Source organism: Pan troglodytes, chromosome 12 (genome assembly GCF_028858775.2).
Source record: "Pan troglodytes isolate AG18354 chromosome 12, NHGRI_mPanTro3-v2.0_pri, whole genome shotgun sequence".
NCBI lineage: Eukaryota > Metazoa > Chordata > Mammalia > Primates > Hominidae > Pan > Pan troglodytes.
The window spans coordinates 111410394-111433040 of record NC_072410.2 but is presented as its reverse complement, the minus strand read 5'-3'; the positions used below and the strand labels follow the sequence as shown (position 1 = coordinate 111433040).

The window sequence follows — 22647 nt, the reverse complement described above, 5'->3', positions numbered from 1 at the left end:
ACCTGGTCCCTCCCACGACACATGGGGATTATGGGAACTGCAATTCAAAATGAGATTTGGGTGGGGACACAGCCAAACCCTATCATACACTACATTAATATGAGAAATACATATTAATACATGACCTTACACTCTGACAACATGGAATGGCAGCTGGGAACGTAGCCGTAGCAACTTATGAGGAAGGAAGATGGCCACCTGCGTGCTGTGTATAAACTGCATGCAGGGTAGGAGTAAAGGGGAGGCATGGGTGAAGCCAGGTCGAGAATAGGGATGCGATTTTGAAACACAGAGAACAGGAAGAGGATAGGATAAGAGCAAAGGCAGGGAGATGGGAAAGTTCACTGTGTGCTTCAGGTAGCGATGGGACCAATTTACTGGGGTGAAAGTCTGCAAGGCAGGTACCAAGGCAGGATTGGTAAGCAAGCCTTGGGCCCTTCTATATCCAGAGTCTGCACTTCGGCCTGAAGGAAACACGGATCGCTCAAGGTTTCTGAAGGAAGAAGCGGTGCACACAGAGATGGGACAGTGAGGTTGGAAAGGTTAGGGTTAGTGAGGAGGAAGGGCCCAGAAACGAGTTCATGCTTATTTTATCCGTTTTAAGAATCAGAGACCCAACGCCAGAAGATGGAGTGACTCGAGAGATACTTCATTTATAACACACATCTGTAATTTACAAAGGATTTTCGTTTACATGATCTCATTTTACCTTCAGAACAATTTGTAAAGGAGAACATTTGCCACATTCACAAGTTAAGGAACTGCTGCTCAGAAATGATGGTATTTACCTTTGGTAAAACCTTTGTTGGTTTTTGGGACACTGCCTTCTCCCTCCCCACCCGCCCCATTATTCCTTCTCAGGAGACTTCTTCTGTATTTCTCCTTAAATATAGATGCCCTTAGGCCTGCTGTACTCTTTAGATGACCTCTCCTACTCTTGTGGCTTAAACTATCGCATCTAAACTGACATCTGCCTGACGTACTATACAGCTCAGACTTTTCCGCTGAGCACCTGACCTACATACATACAACAACCTGCTCAACTCTTGCTTTCATCAAGCATGTCCCAAACCTAAGTTTTACCCTAGGCTTGCTCTTCCTCCTGTATTCCCTATTCTGTCAAACAGTACGACCCACCGGTCCAGTGATGATCAGCAGTGCCCCCTGCAGCTTTTCTTTGGCTAACTTCAAATAATAAAACAGAGGGAGGAAAAGCATTGAGGCTAACCACTGGGGGAGGAGCACACTTCATCCCCAGGTGCACAGAAACACACCGGCAGGACTGCTGCAGGAAGGGGCTGGTGCTCAGCAGAGGGACAGGACTGGCAAAAGCCACCAGAGCTCAGAGGTATGTGAATCCTAAACACTCAGCATTATTTTTTAATACTTTGATTTTGGATTCCGATTTTAAATCTTTTTAAACACAGTCTGAATTTGAAGTCACTTCAAATATTTCTTTAAAAGCAATATTCAAACGATACAGGAATCTTGTACGATAGACAAACCAAATATTATTATTCTGATCTTACAATTCACTCACTCCACTCACTTATTTGTTCAGACATTTATTGAGCACTTCTTAAGGGCCAGGCATGGTGTGAGGCACTGGGATGTAACAGTGATTATGACAAAGTCCCTCAAGGAGCTCACAGTCTAATGGTAAACTACAGAGTAAACTGAGGCACAGAGTGGTAAATGACTTACCCAATGAGGTAGAAATAGCTAGGTATGTGAAAATGTGGGAGCAGAGCTGGAGAGAGGGCAAGGTACAGCTTGTCCTAAGTAAAACCCCTTGGACTGACTCAACAGCAAGGCTGCATACACAAACATTACAAAATCTACTTGCAAAAACCTGAAAGGAGTTTCGAATTATCACCATGACTGAATTCATGTTTCACAATGAATTCAGCTATTTCCTGATGGCATTTCTATCCTTGCCCCCAAAGCCACTGGGCATGCCACCAGTCTGCTGGGAGACAGCAATTAGGTAGACAGCTTAAAACCAAGAAGTATCTGACTCCAATTTTAGCACTGAAAACCATATTAAAATACTTTAATTAAATCCACAAACATAAATGTGTAGCACATCTATGATACTTCTACATGTAGAAGTTTGGAAAAAGTCTCTTCTAACCCTCATCCAGAGGATTCTAATAAGTTATAGATACCAAAGAGATTAGAGAATTTGTCTGTCACTTTCCATATATACATTATTTTGGCTGTACAAGGGTGAAAAGTGTCACTCAGACATATTTCGTAAGTAATCTCAACATTATACAGATATATACAAAGACATCACATTTAAATTCGTGTGTACATCTATGCAATGTACAACCGTAACTGCAAACATGAACCAGTGTAAGGCAATTTCTTTTGTGATATATGACATACTCCTTGAAGGGAAGGGTAGAGTCCACAAAGAACTGTCCATTTCAGCCTGACTGTCTGTCTTCATGACACTCTGTGATGAAGCTACTTCAGGAGGCAAGATGTCTATTTCACTGACAAAAAGCAGTGAATAATTATAAAAGGAGTTGTTTTCAAATGTGGAAACCACAATTACTCAGTAATCTAAGTGGTGAACTCCTCAAAGACACTACTGGCCATGATGCCGCTACTGAGAACGAGAGCACTTCATGGATAATTTATTGCTCTGAGAATCAAATTTGATGCGTAATTCTCCACGAAGATATTCCCAAAAAACTCAGTGATACATAAATTCTCAAATTCTCAGTTGCTTACTTCAAGCAATTCTTCACTTTGCTGAGGATTTTCTTCTGGAAAAGAACACGAGAGAGAAATACACCTAAGTGAATACACCTAAGTGAAGGTCTGATAGGCAAATACGTAAAAGAATACACAATCTGACTACTTCAGAAAACCCTGAAGATGCCTGGTCAAGAACACGTATTCTCAGGTTAATGGCATAAGGCTAATTTTTTCAGCCTCTCAAGAATAAACTGGAACTCTAACTTGTACCTGAAAGCACCCGTCCGAGAATGGAGGAAGCCTTCCCTTATTAGGGCTTTATTAGTTTCTTTTGGAGCCGTCACGACTCCCCCAGTCTTCGTAATCCTTGTGTCTTTGTGCTGTTGTCTGCATGTGTGCAACAGCCCCCTCTTCTGGTCATTACAGGTATTCTTCGTCAGTGAAAGCTTCCTGTCGGTCCAGCCTGTGGCTCTGCAAGGGCCAGCTGAAGACCACCCTGGCCCGCAGTGCTTGTCAAGTTCTCCAGTTGGCTGGGTCTTCGTTCGGATGTCGGTGGAGCTGTTGGCTGGGTACTGTGATGGCTTCTGCCCAGGCCGGTCACAGGATGCTGGCCCCCTGCTCAGGCAATTCCACTATTTGGGATCTGCTGTTGGACAGCACTGCAAGCTGGGTTCCGAGGTTAGATGGAGTCACTGCTCTGGCCAGATGGGTCCAGAGGCGATGTCCTTAGAAATGTGCAACTGAGGACTGACTCTTGTGGAGTGGGCTGTTGGCTGAGTTGAGTGGGTATTTGACTGCCTGGGTCAAGCAGGTCTAGCCCCTTCCCTTCTCCAAGATGTGCAGAAGGGGAAGTCTCCCGGCCGGGTCATGGGCAGGCTCTTTGGCCGAGTGGAGCTGCTGTTTGACTGAAAGCCTGCCCTATTCAGAGACCATCGCAAGTTGGTATCACCATGGGACCAAACAGAATTCTAAGTTTTCACTGCTACCAAAACTACAGAAATTTAACTATAGTGTTCACAGAAATATTCTAAACTACAGTAAGAGTTATGTAGTAATTTTTTACTCATGTTTTTGTGGCTAGGAAGAGTAAAAATATCTTAAGGCCATAATACACATTAATAAAATTATGCATGCTTAATTAAAATACTGTCAGAATCACTGGTATATTTACCTTCCTCAGGGCCTTCTGGATGAGTGCTCTCAGATGAAGAGGTCCCGACACCTTCAGACCTTTTGTTACTGGTCTGACCCTGCTCCACTTCACACAAATAGACATCGATAGGTCCGTTGGTGCTCCTTATGTGCACTGTGATAGAGTCCTAGCAAAAGACACAGGAATCGTCAAGATGAATGAAATAATAAATCATATTTTTTCACTCACTAGAACTGCAAAAATTTCGAGACATTTGAGAAAATCACCTTAGCTGTAGTCACATTACAGCACTGGCCAATTCCCATGCTGAAGACAGCTACATGTGATCCTGCAGTAATGGCTTCAGAGCTATCATGTGAAAACCTCAGTACTCAAGAGCCTGTCTTTTTCTACTCAGGAGCTGACCCTTCGAGGAGGCCGTATTTCAGTCAAAACTCAGTGTTTTGATGACACAGAACTCTAGAATACCCTAGAGTCTCACAGGATAAATATGTGCTTGGATTTCCAGACCAATGAACAGGTCTTGAGATAATGGAAGGGCCATTCTTTTGTCCAGTTGAAAGAACAGGAAAAGATCAAAATATATCTCAAGTAAAACGTCAAAAAAATCGTTTAGATTATTTATAAAGGACTGTAATTAACTCATTATGATATTCACATCCTTTGATTTCAGATTTCCTCAGGATTAATCAAAATACTTTTTTTCCGTAAGATATCAGGCAACTTGAGTGCTTCTACTGGGAATTATGCTAAATTCTTAAGGAACAGCCCCAGTTATAAATGATTGCTTTAATTGGGAGCTGCTTCAACTATAACAAAGTCTGTTTTCTCCCCTTTAATGCAGTTAGGCCTGGGCTAGACACACATACACCACTGCTCCCTCCCACTCCACACCTCACTGTGATCTTATACCAGGGTGAGTCTGTGGAGATGCAGCCTCTCAGACGGTCTCAGAGCCTCACCTGTCCTTGCTATGACTTCCTGGTACTACAAGTGGGCTAGAGAACATCTGTGCTCAGCTTCTAGAGTGCCAGGTCACAACTGGTTTGAATGATAAATCCTGTACAATTTAATAGATATTTCTAAACAATAACATTCCACTAAATTAAGTGCTGTCAAACTTCCATAAAGGCTGAGATGGTAAATATTTTTGGCTTTGCAAGTCACACTATCCCTGTCACAACCTTTTAACTCTGCCACTATAGTATGAAAGCAGTCAGAAACAATATGTAAACAAATGTGCATGTGGCTGTGTCCTAATCAAATTATTTCTAAGAAAAAGGAGCAGGCCGGATCTGACCTGAGGGCCAGTTTGCCACCCATCACATTAGGTCCCCAGATCTTCACGGTCAGGCTCTGGCCAAGAGGGCCCATGTGCAGAGACTTTAAATAGGACTCTAAGAGAAGCCTCAGGTATGATCAAAGGCTCAGCCAGATTTAGCAATTACAGTCGGAAGCAGCTCACAGCATAGGGAAAAGCCAAAAATCCATTAGTCTCTGCAGAATGAATTATTATGCCCCAAAGTAAAGATGTGTTGATTAGCAGTTTCTTAAAAATAAAACAACTAGGAAACATCACCAAGAAATCATAACTTGAGTGTGACTGAGGTAAATGAAAGCCAGCCCTTAACCCATACACTGTGGAGTAATACAGGGCTCACTTGAACAGTGGTCTGCTGGGGACAAAAGGAAAAACGGGTCAAGAAAATATTCTTCGCTAGGCAGGAGGCAAACCCCCAGGGCAATGCAGAGGGCTGCACTATGAGCACCGATGGGTCTATCAAGGCTGTCAGTCTTGAGGATGTGTCCCAAGAATGGCCACATTCCTTGGTTCTGATTCTGTCCTCATCAAGCAGCCTTCTGATGCAATTATCTTTCAATGCAAATTTTTCTGCAAGGGAAAGAACGCACTGAGCAGCTGGCGGCTGACAAAAATAATGTTCATTTACACAGAAATCCTACTTTTCCATTTTAAATTCAGAACCTAGCGTCCTGGTTTATTCATCAGTCTTTCAAGAGTTTGTTAATTCCCCAGTGCCTTGGCTGAGACCAGACCTTACTTTTGGAACTTTAAGATGGGCCAATTCTTGGTGATTCTTCTAAGAAGCACTGCAGTACAACAGTGAAAAGCAAACTATGAAGCCACACTAACTGGGTTTGAATTCTGGTGATCCTGAAAAATTAACTCATCTTTGTGAGCTTTTGGCTCCTCATCTTTAAGATAATAATGACTACTTGACTTGTGTTAGTTGAAGCAAGTTAAAATGTGTGAAGTGCCTTGAGCAGTATCGGATGTACAGTGCACGTGCACACAACGGCTCTTAAGTATGACTGCAATAAATCACAGCCTAAGCAGTCGGCCCTCATCCCTCTTTAAATCTTTTTAAAAATGCAGGGTTACCTACTTCTCTGGGAGCTGGAACATCCAATCTGGTTTCTGCTGGAGCTTTAACTGCAATGACGATCTGTTCATGGAAGGCCTGAATGCTATGAATGTCTTGATAGGTCACATATGCTAGTGTAAAACTCAGTCAAGGATCTCTACACAGAATGCTGTTTACTGGGGAGGTAATTTATCTCTAGTAATTCAGCTAACGCAAGGGTAATGTTAGAATGTTTTTAGTTTTTATGAGATACAAGTTCACCATTAAGGAAAGCAGTAAAAAAAAAAATTCATTGATAATCTTTATTATTCACATAAAATTAAGATTTTTATGAAGGGTTTTACAATATTTACAACTCAACCTAAAGAGTTTCTTTAAGCTCTACTATTATGATTATGATGGCAATTTCTGGAGAAAAATATTAATAAAGTCTGAGTCCCTAACACAAATACACCACATGAAGAAATTCAAATTTTCACCCTATTCCCTTTTCAGGTATAGTAAGCTAGATCTTACTATAACTTTGAGAAAAAACACTCAGGGCTTTGACAAGAATCCCCTAAAATGAAAGATGGAAAAAAATCTATAAAAAGGCATAAACGACTTAGAGATTAAGTTTCTCAAGTCTATCATGTATGATGTTACTTCATCCAAAATTATTTTCCATCTCACTACCTGAGTCTTTTTCGTCTTGTTTCACTGTGTTGCCTCAAATTTTACCAATTAAGTGATTTACTGGATTTCTCTAGCATTTTTTTTTCTGATTGGCTGCAGTAATGTTGGTGCTTATTTTTTCTTTTCCTTCCAGTACCTGTACTGTGGGAATAGAGGTTTTTGACTGCTGGAGAGAGTTTTAAGTAAATATGAGATATGGGATAGCTCAGAATCAGTGAGCCCCTCAAAGGGTGCCACAGGGAACAGCACAGCATATAGGTTTAAGACACCCAGGAGGTCAGTACCAAAGACAAGGCTCCCCCAGCCCCACCCCCCAGCTCCCTGAGACACTGAGTTTCAAAGCAAAACTGCTACTAAGCAACAACGCGCTTCTGTGGACACAAATGGCAGTTTAAGCACCACTTCAATGGCAATTCACTGTTTCAGAAATCAACTTCCATTCACAAATTTCTAGGAAAAACATGAACTTCACAAAAGCCAACAAATATTTTATTATCCTTATAGTATTCAGACTATAAAAATGAATACTCACCATTTTAAGTGGTACCATCAACCTTGGTTTGATACTGTACCCCTGAGGTCATCATCCAGAATTTAATCTAAGAAATGCCACACAGAAGTTAAAAAACCTACTGTTTGTGTATGTTTGAGGTTATACTACTACCAACTTTTACCTAACTTTTTTTTTTTTTTTTTTTTGAGACGGAGTTTCGCTCCTGTTGCCCAGACTGGAGTGCAATGGCGCCATCTCCGCTCACAGCAACCTCGGCCTCCCAGGTTCAAGCGATTCTCCTGCCTCAGCCTCCCAAGGAGCTGGGATTACAGCCATGTGTGCCACCACGCCTGGCTAATTTTGTATTTAACTTTCAATGGTCTAATTTTATATCTTAAATATATAAATTAAGTCCCCAAGCTGACTCTACTACTTAAGTAATCTGTTTTGGAAGCAGAAATTTTAAAAAGGTATAGACTTAAAGGATATCTTTCATTTTCTTTGTCATCTGTTAACTCAAACAGCTGCTGAGCACAATCCTTAATTAACTCATCCAAAGCATCTTCCATTGCTGATAAGTCAGAAAGTTCCTCCTGTAGCTTCTTTTGTTGGGGAACTGCTCCAAAATTGCTAAGATCAGATCCTCTTTAGAAGAAAAAAAATGTCAGCATCAATACCAACTAGGAGATAACAAAGTAATTTCAAGTTAGGTTATTGGAACTTCTCCAAATGTTTGCCATAAGTGTTTTCCACAACAATAGAAACTAGGGACTTTTAACTTCCGCCGTCTTCGTTCTAGACAGCAATTATTCCTTCTGTACATAAATTATTTATAGTTCTTCATCTTATACAGTCTTTTTCAAAAAAATACATTACAACCTAACAGAAATCAATAACAGCAGAGGCAGCCTAAGGAAATAAAAAGGGCACTGAACTAAGAGTCAATAACACCCAGCTTCAGCCTCAGTCCTAGTACTTACAACGCAGCTTCTGATAAGTTATAATCGTACAGTACTTGAGTTCCTACACATGAAAACAAAGGGTGGGCTAAATGACAGTGCCTCTGCTAACATGTGAGGAGTCTGTATTTTTCCCTAGTGTACACATTCTGTCTGAATATAATGATTATACTCATCATTTAAAAAAAGACATTATTTTCAGGCCAGGCATGGTGGGTCACGCCTGTAATCCCAGCACTTTGGGAGGCTGAGGCAGGTGAATCAACTGAGGTCAGGAGTTATAGACCAGCCTGGCCAACATGGTGAAACCCCGTCTCTACTAAAAATACAAAAATTAGCCGGGCGTGGTGGTGTATGCCTGTAATCCCAGCTACTGGGGAGGCTGAGGCAGGAGAATCACTTGAACCCAGGAGGTGGAGGTTGCAGTGAGCCGAGATTGTGCCACTATACTCCAGCCTGGGTGACAGAGCAAGACCCCGTCTCAAAAGAAAAAAAAAAAAAAAAGACATATTTTCTTTAGTTATTAGTGCCTACTCCAATATGATATGACCAGGCAACAACTGATTTTCATTTTTTTCTTTCAATCTTAATGGAAAATAAATAGGGAAAGGTCCTTGCCTTTATCTTTTACTTGGTAGTTTTCAAATCTGATTCTAATTAGTGATTCACAATGCATGCCGATATAAACTCCTAAAGTGTTTTTTAGTGTTATTTAGTAAACATGCTCAAATTAGAATTCAACCTGTACTTCTGTACTATTGAAAAAATTACCTCCTTTATGAATCCCTTTCCTCTAATAACTAAGTTAATTATTTAGCGTCATTTTATGGTCTTTGCTGGTAGGTTTTCATTTGCCTGAGAGGTCACTATGTACTTATTTGCTGTAACTATTTCTCCCTGTCCCCAAATACTTGCCTATTCTAGGTCCAACAGCATTCTTATGTGTGCACATACAGATACCTTTATCTATGTCAATGTCTTAAGCTTCCCTTTCCATTGGATTTCTCCTCATCATGTCAAGTCTTTAGCAACTGTCTTTTAGACACTGTCTGATTTTTTTTTTTTTTAATATTCAAGGCAGTATTTTAAACACCTCGCTACGTCATAATCTCCTGGGCTACCTGTTGAGAATGTACTTTCCTGCTTTCCCTCAGACCTACCGAATTACAACTCCAGAGGCAGTAAGCCTCTAGGTGTTTACTACACTTCTGTGTGAAAACCACTGTTTTACAACCTTAACAAATTTTCCCAATATCAATAATCAATTGGAACTGAGGAAATACTTTTTAAAAAATTTATGTACTCTCTAGGATGATGCAAGAAAATTTTATAGAATTCTCTTCTAACAAGAAGTCGTACCTTTGTATTATATTGTCAAAACACTGCCACTATCTAGTTTAAGCATGGAATTGTCACTTGATGAGAAGGAACAAAAGCCACGAAAAAGTTTGAAAGCAACTCACATCCATCTAATATGGTTCTTGGATTTCTTTTCAACGAGGTCGATTCCATCTAAGACATTGGTGATGTCATACACTCTCCGCTTTCGGACTCCCAGTTTCGTTGCAACCTTGTTTAAGTCAAGAATACCCCCGGGAGCAGATCTGACAAGATCCATAAATTTTCGAGTTAAATAAACCAGTGATACATCAAAACGAGGTCTCTTCACTTTTAGAGCTTCTGGGAAACAAAATAAACATATTTGTAAAATTTTAAATAACATTTCTCAACTCATTTTTAAAAATCATCTGTTTCCTCTTGATCAGATAGCAGACATCTACAGAAATGCCTACACATTGACCAAATCAAAGCTGGTTTCTATGAAATAAATCTCTTAAATTGGAGAAAAAATTCACTGGCCTATCCTGGCTCTAAACAAAGGCTTTAGATTTAAACAAAGGAGGATTTGAAATATGCAACCAGTGTCCACCGAACATGTGGACTTTTACAAGTCTACTGTATCTTCTCGGACAAAGCAGTGAGATTAATTTGCATCCATACCACTCTCAGGAATAGAATTACACATGATTTTTAAAATTAAATTTCTCATTTGGTCTTCAAGTTAAGGAATTCTTTACAAAGCAAAGGCAGAGAATTGGCGGCTTTTTTTCCCCTTTTAATGACTCTCTCCATGTCATAGTGTAAGTTGTCTGATGAATTTTTTTGAAAGAGCCCAAACTAGTCTTCTATTAAGACAATTATGACATACCTCGAGCAACAGTGGTATCTCTCTCTTTTTTTTTTTTTTTTTGAGAGAGTCTCGCTCTGTTGCCCAGGCTGGAGCTGGAGTGCAGTGGCGCGATCCTGGCTCACTGCAACCTCCGCCTCCAGGGTTCAAGTAATTCTCCTCCGGAGTAGCTGGGATTACAGGCATGCACCAGCACGCCGGGCTAATTGTTTTGCATTTTTAGTAGAGACGGGGTTTCACCATATTGGCCAGGCTGGTCTTGAATTCCTTCCTGACCCTGTGATCCACCTGCCTCAGCCTCCCGAAGTACTGGGATTACAGGCGTTAGAGCCACCGCGGCTGGCCCAGTATCTCTATTTTTAAAAATATTCACTACCCTATATTAATTTAACAGATAGACAGAAAAAAAATCCCTTAATTCCCTCACTCACCTACTATAATGACTGGGGTTTTCATACACACACACACCTCTAACACATTCACACTTGTGTGCCAATCATATATATAGTTTTTAAAAACAAAAATAGGACCATGCAATTTTGCAACACGTTCTTTTAACTCCATATTGTGAACATCCTGACATGTCAACAAATGTATTTCGACATTATTCTTAATGGCTGCATGCTTAACTGTATGCAGTATTTGCTATTTATCCCAATATTAGAAATTCAGACCATCTCCAACTTTATGATTTTGCTTCATATTTCAATGAACCTTTTTGTTGCGAAACTATTGTATGTCCCCTTAACTGGACATTTTTAAGGAATTTTGATATGTGCCGCTAAACTGCTCTGCAGGTTGTGGGTTCTATCCATTCTATGCAGTATACACGGGCCTCATCTCGCACGCTCGCCAGAACTAAGTATCTTGTCATCTTTTCCAATTTGATACTAAGAAAAAGTTCTTATGGCTTGGTTTGCAGAAAAAATAATTTCTAAAATAACTTTGTCACTCTGGTGTGGAATATATGACTTTCTTTTTCTCTACTTCCACAGCACACCACAGTCAGTATGCCTCAAAGAAATGTCCATCCTACCTTCAGTCAGAAATGTCCTTACTCAGAACCTCCACAATGTCACATTTAGTTTAAAGACCACTGGCGGTTACTTCAGGAACAAAGGTACATATTTCATAATATAAATGTCTTCTCTCTGGAGCCCATTCCTACACTTAAGATTAAATAGGCGTAAATTAGGAATTTAAAAGGATTTTTAATTGGAAGTAGAGGGTCACAATTCTACAACAAACTCAGGAAGATTACAAATGAGAAATTCTAACTTTAAAAAGCATATATTTAATTATACTAATTATTAACAAGGCATGGTCTTATATGCTCAGGATAAGCATATTTCTATGTTATTTTATAAAGAACATGTACAACGGAACACCAAAAACGTGACAGTTGCTGAGGGGATATGAATAGGATTACAGAGGTCTTCACACCAAAGCAATTCCGTAGTCTAATAAGGAACTCTATTATATGTCCTGAGGTAAGTGCTAAGAGAGGTATTCAAAGTCACCCGATGGCAAGAAATCAAACCTTCACTGGAGGGGGAAACTGGGAAGGCCTCTTGATGGGACTACACTGGGCATAGGGAACAGGAAGGCGAATGGGCGGTGTTTGCCCACTCTGACAGAGGGTGAGGGGCTGAAGTGAGGGAGAGGAAACCACACCTCAGAAGACAAAGCAGCCTTAGAGAACCTGGGGTGCTTTGGGGATCACAGGTGGTGTAGCTTGTGCTGTGGAGGAGGGCGGCAGCATGCTGGAAGAAGAGGCTGCGGCATTAAGCAAGAAACAGCCTACAAGGGCCTGGTCTGCTCTGTCTACCCATTCTCTACTGCCTTGTTTCTTTTAATATGAAGTGGCTTATGAATTTAATGCAAACACTTAAAATCAAATATACAAGGAATCAGGGTTTTCTCTACATGTAAAAGAGCGTCACTGAAGAACTTAGGTTGAATGATATCATAATCCAATTTCTGTATTAGACAAATCCCCCTGGATTTTTCCAGCATCCAGGTTGGAAAGCCTGGAAGCTGACTGCCTTCTAAGAAGGAGACACAGCAACTTCAGCTACAGAGGAAGTTAGACCCTGAACGAGAAGAAGCAATTCAACGTTGTGGTAGAGACTCCGGGCTCTTGCGTCAGAGAGGTAAGAGATTCAACCCTGACTCTGAGCAACTCACCTCAGCCTCTCTGGGCCTTTATAAAGTAAGAATTCTAATCCATACCTATATTTTGAAAGGTCATTGTGACAATCCATGCAGAGAGCTTAATACAGTGCCAGGCACTGTATGAGCTCAATAAATGTTAGATATTATTATAAATTGGTGGTATGGGACAGATGCAAGAAACACATCAAAGGTGAAGCTGACCAAACTCAGTGACCAACTATGGGTGAGACTGGGGCAGGCACTGAGGCAAAACTAAGGGTGAGTATTTCTAAGATTCACACTGACTTATCGATGCACTATGTATCCACTGAGATTAGGAAGCTGAGGTGGGGCGGTCTATCATGGAAACTTCCAGAAGAGGGAACTAGAGCCATTTACATCCTATCTCCTCTAACAGATACCCTAAACATTAACCTAAGATAAGGGACAAGAAGGAAAGAGTACATTTCTCTCCCAGGAGGAATTCTGAGAAAATAGCCTTAAATACAGACTGTTCTATGGAGAATAAACTGGCATTTGTGCACATGATTCAACCCATAACCTCAGAAGTTGTTACTAAAACTTGCAACTTTACATTTCAGTGTACACATAACAAATTGTATTTCAGTTTCTCATCAACTCATACACTTAAACAAATCATTTTAATCATAAGAAGTTCAAACTAACAAAACCTAAAACCTATTCAGGAATCAACTTACTTCTCATGGACACATATTGTACATTATCTTCTAAATTAATCCTTATTTTTGATGGCTGAAAAAAAAGATAAAAAATTTAACTTAGTGATTTTAAAACAACAATGCAAACAAATAGCATTTTACTCAATAGTATAAAGGTCTGGGAATATGAATATGATAATTACTGGCTGGGCACAGAGGCTCACGCCTGTAATCCCAGCACTTTGGGAGGCCGAGGCAGGTGCATCACCTGAGGTGAGGAGTTCGAGACCAGCCTGGCCAACATGGTGAAACCCCACCTCCACTAAAAATACAAAAATTAGCTCGGCGTGGTGGCAGGCACCTGTAGTTCCAGCTACTTGGGAGGCTGTGGCAAGAGAATCGCTTGAATCTAGGAGGTGGAGGTTGCAGTGAGCCAAGATCACGCCACTGCACTCCAGCCTGGGCAACACAGCAAGACTCCGTCTCAAAAAACAGAACAAAACAAAAAAACATGCACACACACAAAAAATATACTGAATACATCAGGTACGATCATTACAACACTGTCCCTGACTTGGGAAAACTTAGTAGAGATAGAAGATCTATCTCAACCAACACATGCTCACTCCTTGCTATTATTAAGTATACGCGGTTCCCCAAAATTTGCTCACAAGCTTTCATAGGCAGCTATGCATTCCCATTATAATTAATGTAAAAACAGCAGCATTTCTAACAATGGAAAACAATGCATGCTGTGGATAACTAGAAACTTTTGCATTAGATAAAAAGTTTCTTTTAAATTCCTGAAACAACCAGGAAATCAGTAGAAGCTCCATTATCAATGCTCACCATTTTACCAGCTATTTAGAGGCTCTGAAAGTTTGCATAAAACTGGTAGTAACATTTAGAAACTGTTTTTCTGTAAAAAATAAATAAAATGAAACCAAACCTTAAAATGAAAGCCTATGAACAGAAACTCCTAGTAACATCAATGTTAATGTGCCTCCAGACGGGCTGTCATCAGGTTTAGCTCTTATCTAAGAAAAAACTGGCCATAAAGCAAAACTGGGGCAAGTGAATTCATAGGTACTCTAAGAAGAGAATCAACAGTAGTACTAGGGATGCACCCAGACAGGAAAATCACAGAAGGATTCATGGTGAAGGCAGCCCTCAGTTGAGCCTAGCCCAGCAAGCCAGATTTGCCTGAATAAACAACTGTGGGGAGAGAAGGAAAAAGACAGGATTGTGGTACCGGAAATGAACAAAGGTGTGAAGATGTATATGGCACGGCATGTTTCTGGGAACCCACTGAAGTGGTCAGTGCGTAAGTGACTTGACTTTGAAGCATGGAGGACATGCTGGCACCACATAAAACTAATGCTAAAGAGTTTGGACTTTATGTCATAACCAGTAGAGAATCACCAAAGGTTTCTGAACCAGACTAGGACATAATTAAGTAAATGGTTTAGAAATATAAGTATGGCAGCAATATGGCAAAAGGACTGGGAAATGAGGAAGCCTGAAGGCAAGGTGAGCAGTTAAGAAGCTCTTTGTTTATACTGGTGTTAACAATATCCTTGGCACAATGATTTCCTTATCATCTATGACAAGATGATAGGATCTATTAACAAATCACCCCAATATGGAATACTCCCATCGAGACAGAATCCCACTGTAAAATTAACTTAGTTGTTAGAATTGAACACGTAGACCTGCTAGGGCATGCACCACTGGAGCTGGGAATGCTGGCCTTGGGGGTAGGGACTAGGTCTGGCCAGCTCTCTCAAACAGTGCTGACAATGGTGACTTGTAAACATGGTATCCAACAGTGAAACTCTGAAGCAGTCCTATCAAAGTCAGACATTAGACAAGTGCGACCAACTGCCATTGCTATTTTTACATTTAACCCCTCTGCTAATAGTATGAGACGGGCCAGCTACCGTAGCAAGATTCTTGAATGGAAAAAAAAAAATCCATCCTTATCACATTGATTTGAAACACACATAAACAAATATCCTAAATTCTTATATATAAGCTCAGAGGGGCCTTGCTGCAGAGGTTCCCGTTCTTAATTCAGAGTAGCAGGCCCAGGACTTACACACTCTACTTACTGGCTCCCAAAGAGGCTGCCTCCCTAGCTATGCATTCTAGGGCGTCTTCTCTGCTACACACCTCCCTACCCATCTCATCTAGACAGTGGATCACAGGTTGATACAGAAATAACACTTCAATTAGGCATAATATGAAAAAAGATGGCTTTGTTTTCCCTATTCTTTGCTATTAATGCAGTTCCATTACATATTGGCTATACCGATGTATGTGGGAAAACAGTCTCCAAGAGCATTCATTTGTTTTTTTTTCCTCTTCAAATACAAAAACACTCTCTTTATCTTGGAGGAATCACAACAGTACCATTGCCCCTCAGGGGCAGACATCATATACAGACATATAGATAGAAACATAAGTCCAGGCGTGGTGGCTCATGCCTGTAATCCCAGGACTTTGGGAGGTGGGGTGGGGGGAGGAGATCACAAGGTCAGGAGTTCGAGACCAGCCTGGCCAACATAGTGAAATCCCCGTCTCTACTAAAAATACAAAAAATTAGCTGGGAGTGGTCGTGGGCACCTGTAACACAAGCTACTTGAGAGGCTGAGGCAGGAGAATCACTTGAACCCGGGAGGCAGGGGTTGCAGTGAGCTGAGATCGTGCCATTGCACTCCAGCCCAGATGACGGTGCGAGACTCCGTCTCAAAAAAAAAAAGATGATAAATAGGCAGATTGTTTGCATGCTAGCTGCAAAATGAATGGAGAAGTCAGAGGCTTACAAAATGAAAATCACTCAGGCTGATCTTGTGCCCTGACAGAGTATACAGCTCTCTAGGAACCAGCATCTTCTGGGGCAAGTCAGCACATTTTTTCAAATTCCAAGCTATTTCACCACTGCTCCAAGTCCCCTATTTAAAGACCTATACTTTATTGTGTAGCTTTGAAGAGCTGCTTCAAAGGTGGAAAAAAAAATAAAAGATGAAGTTTAGGGACTAAAATGCTAAGCATTGCCTCCAAGCTGGTTAAACCTTTCTCTATACAGATGTTTCTCTATACCAATTCTGTTTTGGGGAGCAATATTCCTTCAAGAGGTCTTTGGAAAGGTTATTGCATTCTCACCCATTCAAATTTTCCTTATTTTTCAATATGCAGACCAAGTTCTACCTCCAATCAATGCTATTTTCTCCCTTCTCAGAAGTCCAGATCCTCTGGGACCCTCTTTCCCGTTTGTCCATGGACAACAACTTCAGATTCTCTGGCCTTTGGACTCTAGGAGTTACACTAGCAGCCTCCCAGGTTCTCATGCTATGGACTTGGACTGAGCCATGCTACCAGCATCCCAAGATCTCCAGCTTGCAGCCAGCCTATTGTGGGGCTTCTCAGCCTCCAAAATCATGAGCCAATTTCCGTAATAAATTCCCTCTCATATACCTACATGCAATCATGCATCTTCTCAGAATTGTCATTAGGCGATTTTGTTGCGTGAACATCATACAGTGCTTAAACAAACCTAGATGGTACAGCCCACTACACACCTAGGCTACACGGTATAGCCTATTGCTGCTAGGCCACAAACCTGTAGAGCATGTGACTGACTGAATACTGTAGATAACGGTAACTAACACAATGGTATTTGTGCATCTAAACATAGAAAAGGTAATGTTTGGTGCTATGACCATTATGATGGCTACAATGTCACCAGGTGATAGAAATTTTTCAGCTCCATTATAATCTTACAGGACCAGAAACCTAATACAGATTTGGTACCAGAAGTGGAGTGAGTCATACTTTGCACCTCACCTTTAGGGGTCTGCTGGGACTTGGGTCTAGTAATAGGTCTAGAAGCAAAGAGGGGTGGCGGGGTGGGTCCTGATGAGAATCAGCATTGTCTTGCCCAGGAACTGTTTCAGAGGAGGCCATTACTATCTCCACAGGCAATGCAGAATTAATCCCCTTAGACAGGGGTGGAAAGGATGATACCACTGTAGGTGGAAATGCTACTGCCCCTCTGGCAAACAAGACTCATCAGAATTTAGGGGCTCAATGTGTCCAGCCTCATCTTCCCACATGATCCCATCCAAACTTGCAGGACCCCACTCTTTCCCAACCAATACCCTCACTTTAACAGTAGATGCTCTGTGAGGCTAAGAGAGTTCAACTTTCTATTTTATTTATTTATTTATTTATTTTTGTGATGGAGTTTCGCTCTTGTTGCCCAAGCTGGAGTGCAGTGGCGCGATCTCGGCTCACTGCAACCTCCACCTCCTGGGTTCAAGTGATTCTTCTGCCTCAGCCTCCCAAGTAGCTGGGATTACAGGCGCACGTCACCAAGCCTGGCTAATTTCTTGTATTTTTAGTAGAAACGGGGTTTCACCACATTAGCCAGGCTGGTCTCGAAATCCGGACCTCAGGTGATCCACCCGCCTCAGCCTCCCGAAGTGCTGGGATTACAGGCATGAGTCACCATGACTGGCCAAGAGTTCAACTTCCATTGTAATTTGGCCAGTTGCATGATGAAGGCTTGTGTTTGATTTTCAGCAATTTCAGCCCCATGGCTACAGGATAGAAGATTCTAACCCAGGGCACACTTAGAAACTTTTAGGTCATTTATGTGGAACTCCAGCCATGAAACTGAATCCCTGAGCTCATCCTTTTCTTTCATCACTTTGTCCAAAGACAACAGGAGCAACCAACCAATGTCATTATAATCCTTGTTTTCCCAAAAATATTTGAAAATACACGTATAGTGTCACTAAATTCTTTGCCTCTTATAAGCAGTGAATTAGAATAAAAAGGCATTTATTTTGCATATCTATAAACAGTTTGTGTCATGGACTTCCAGTGCTCTCTCTACTATTAGAAGTAGAGCTCTTGGCATTTTTAGATTCTAATCAGATTAAAGAACCAATTCCAAAAACCCCAATTAAGGAAACTCATCTTTAATATTCTGTTTCCCAGAACCATTCCTGGTACCAAAATCTGTATTAGTATTGGTCTGTCTCTCTGGAGAGCCCTGACCAATACAGTAATAAATTCAATTCTGGATATAGAGTAGTCCACCCTTATCCCTGGGGGCTACATTCCAAGACCCCCAGTGGATGCCTAAAACTGCAAACAGTACCAATCTCTATATATACTATTTTTTCGTATACATACATACTTGTGATAACATTTAATTTATAGATCGGGCATAGTAAGAGATTAACAGCTAATAATAAAATACAACAATTATAGCAATAAACTACAATGAAAGTTATGTGAATGTGGTCTCTCTCTCAAAATATCTTATACTGTAGATCTTAGCGACCTCAGAATAAGATTTTTTTTCTTTCCTTACTAAGTCAAGAACTTAGATCTTTTCACTTAAAGGAAGCACTTCATCAATTCTCTTCAGCATACTGGAAGCATACTGGAAGCACTACTCTTGTGCTTTGGGGCCATTACTGAGAAAATAAGGGCTACTCAACACAAGCACCGTGACAGTTGGTCTGAGAATCAAGAAACAGCTACTAAGTGACTAAGGGCAGGGCGCAGTGACAGCATGGGAACTCTGGACAAAGGAAGATTCAGGTGCTGGGTGGTACTGGACAGCTCGAGATTTCATGACACTACTGAGAATGGCAAGCAGTTTAAAACTAACGAACTATTTCTGGAATTTTCATTTTAATAGTTTAGGGGACCACAGGTTAACTGAAATAAAGAAAAGTGAAACCTCAGATGAGAGGGGACTAATAGGAGTTTGAAACCTAAGTGGGAAGGTCTAGTAGACAGCTGGAAAACCCGGAAGGAGATTTATAGATTTGGGAATTACGACATGGTAACTGAAAATACCAGAAGTGTATGTCTAAGATTTCAAGGGATGTATCTGCTGATACTACATGCAAACTAAGTGGTTTTTCCACAGTGAGCTTAGAGTTTTTATCACATTCTCAAATATTAAGACCACCAATACAGATGGTACCAATATACAGCTGACCCTCAAACAATACAGGTTTGAATTGTGTGGGTCCACTTAGAGGCCAATTTTCTTTACCCCCTGCCACCCCTTAGAGAGCAAAACCAGCTCCTCCTCTTACTCTTGTTCATCAGCCCACTTAGTGTGAAGACAAGGATGAAGACCTTTACGATGACCTAATTCCCCTGAATGAGTAGGATTTTCTCTTATTTATGATTTTCTTAATAACATTTTTCTCTTTAGCTACTTTACTATAAGAAAACAGTAACTAATACATGTAAATACAAAATATGTGTCCATCAACTGTTTACGGTATCAGTAAGGCTTCCAGCAAACAGTAAAGTTTTGGGGGAATCAAAGTTATATTCAGATTTTGAATTTCATGGGATTTGGTGCCCCAATCCCTGAGTCGTTCAACAATCAAATGTAGATGGTAACAGAAGTCATGGGAGGAGTGAATCAACTCCCCTAAGAAGAATGTGTAGAGACGGTAGAAGAGAACCCTGAATAATACCAACATGTGGCCAGCTGCAGAGGCTCACGCCTGTAATCCCAGCACTTTGGGGAGCTGAGGTGAGAGGACTGCTTGAGCCCAGGAGTTCAAGACCAGCCTGGGCCCCATAGGAAGACTCCCATCTCTAAAAATAAAAATAATTAGCCAGGTGTGGTGGCATGTGCCTGTGGTCTCAGCTACTTGGGAGTTGGAGGCAGAAGGATCACTTGAGCCTGGGAGGTAAGGCTGCAGTGAGCCATGATGTGCCACTGCACTCCAGCCAGGGTGACAGAGAGAGATCCTGTACGGGGGCGGGTGGGGGGGGGAACAAAAACAAAAACAAAAAAACAAATCAACATGAAGGAATGGGAAGAGGATGAGGACAAGGAGAAGCCAGAGAAGCAGATGGAGCATCAAACGTCAAGGAAGCTCAAGGGAGGGTTTCTAACACGAGTGTTGTAGTCAAAACTACAACAGCTGCTGGAATTGACGAGCTTGTCGGTGACCTTGGTTAGAACGGTCTTACAAGTGTGCTTAGGATAGGGGTCCCCAGCAGTGGGTTGGCTGGTAATAAGAGGCCATCAAGTGGAAACAGTGAGTGTAAATAACTTTTTCAAGAAGTTTAGCTGTGAAAGCACTTTGGGAGGCTGAGGCGGGTGGATCATGAGGTCAGGAGATTGAGACCATCCTGGCTTACACGGTGAAACCCCATCTCTACTAAAAATACAAAAAAAAATTAGCCGTGCGTGGTGGCGGGTGCCTGTAGTCCCAGCCACTCAGGAGGCTGAGGCAGGAGAATGGCGTGAACTCGGGAGGCGGAGCTTGCAGTGAACCGAGATCAGGCCACTGCACTCCAGCCTGGGTGACAGAGCAAGACTCCGTCACCAAAAAAAAAAAAAAAAAAAAAAAAAGTTTAGCTGTGAAGAGGAAGAGAGACAGTAGATGGGAGGGGATATGGAATCAAGGGAGAGATCTTTTAAGATGGGGATGGATTTAGAATGCGGTTTTAGTAGTCAAGAATTTATCATCTGGAGTTAGACATTTGGAGCTTCAACCCAAGTTTCTACACTTATTATCCAGCCACAGGCAAGCCGGCGTTACATGCATCTCCAAGTCTGTTTTGGCAACCGTGAAACAAGAATATTAATCTTTTAGTATTATAAAACACTGCTGTGAGAAATGAGAAATTAAATGAGGCAATAATCACAAACTATTTGGTAGGGGGACCAGGCATAATGACTTGGGAAAATGTTTAATTACTACTAGTTATAGAAAGAAAGCAGCAGAGAAACTGAAAATATGGGGAGAGGTCGGGCTCGGTGGATCACCTGAGGTCGTCAGGAGTTCGAGACCAGCCTGGCCAACACGGCGAAATCCCGTCTCTACTAAAAATACAAAATTAGCTGGGTGTGGTGGCGCATGCCTGTGATCCCAGCTACATGGGAGGCTGAAGCAGGAGAATCTCTTGAACCTGGGAGGTGGGGGTTGCAGTGAGCTGAGATTGCGCCACTGCACTCCAGCCTGGGGAACAAAAGTAAAACTCAATCTCAAAAAAAAAAAAAAGAAAAGAAAAAGAAAAAGAAAAGAAAAAAAAAAGAAAGAAAAGAAAAAGAAAATGCATTTGTTGAAGGCCCTGATAACCGCGGGGAATACAGCATCTGGTCCTGAACAAGAGAAGAAATCAGCCTTTGCAGGAAAGGCAGCCAAATTTCCTAACCATTTTCTCTGTCAAACAGGTGGGGAGATAATTTGATGAATGGGAGCTGTGGCGTGGGAAATATAAAGCGTGGACAAGGTTTTAAACGGCTGCAGTAGAGCAGAAGGTTGGGAGAGGAGGCAGAAGAACAAATGATAGGTTGCAGAGATACAGCTAGAGTCCATAGAAGGAGATAAACATGGACTCTCTAATGCAAAGTTGAGCAATTTTCTCCAACAGTGCTCTGAAGTTCCGATGTAAAAGCCCAGAAGACTGATACCACGTCTGTGAGCAGATGCTGAAAGCAGAAGGCGGGAGAGCGCAGTTCGCAGCACGTGATGGGCAGCGCCTGGCCCAGGGGGAGCAGACGACCCAGACGACGGCCAGCGGGGTTGGCGGCGGCGCGGGGAGGAGGGGGCCGGATTTGGGAGACCACCGCCCGTCCCCGTCCCGTCCCGGAGCTTACCAGCAGGCCCTCCACGTTGATGGGGTCTCGGCACCGACGGCGAACCGTCTCCTCCGTCGGGTCCAGGAGGAGACTGGGTAACTTCCTCGCCGGCCGCTGCTGACTCATGCTGCCCGGCCGGGCGTCCTGCTCCCCTCGCACCCCACGAGCTCTCCCGCCCTCTCGCGCTCAGCTCGAGCACCGCCCCCCACGCGCCGATTTCCAAGGGCCCAGCACCTAAGGGGTCCGCGGCTTCCTCCGAGGCGCCGCCCGGCTAGGCCGTCCCGCCCGCCAGTAAACGCGGCACGGCCTCACGTGCCCGGGAGCTCCCGACGCAGACGGAAAAGGAGGAGGGAGACCCGCGGATCTCAAGTCGCCCGGCCCGCCATCTTCCCGCATGCGCAGTGCGCCGCCCCCCTCTGCGCATGCCCGCCGCTGCCGGAGCGCTCCCACGCACCGATCCTCTCCCGGCGGCTGCCGCCCGGGAAACCCGGACCGCGGAATCCACGGAGAGGCTGGCAAAGGAAAAGGAAGAGGTGGAGCCGAATTCCAGAGGAAGGGAACAGGGGTGAGAGAAAAGAGGCAACCGGGAAAACGCAGCGCTCGCCTGGAATTCT

General features: G+C 42.4%; 1 protein-coding gene across 1 annotated transcript; it reads right to left on the bottom strand.

Moving 5' to 3' along the window:
- Nucleotides 1-628: 628 nt before the first annotated feature.
- On the bottom strand, nt 629-22441 carry E2F6 (E2F transcription factor 6). Its single transcript, NM_001242344.2, is given in 7 exon segments — nt 629-2777; nt 3881-4028; nt 6268-6382; nt 7904-8059; nt 9837-10053; nt 13435-13489; nt 22052-22441. Coding segments are annotated over 7 exon segments (846 nt in total). The 5' UTR covers nt 22160-22441; the 3' UTR covers nt 629-2730.
- Nucleotides 22442-22647: the final 206 nt, after the last annotated feature.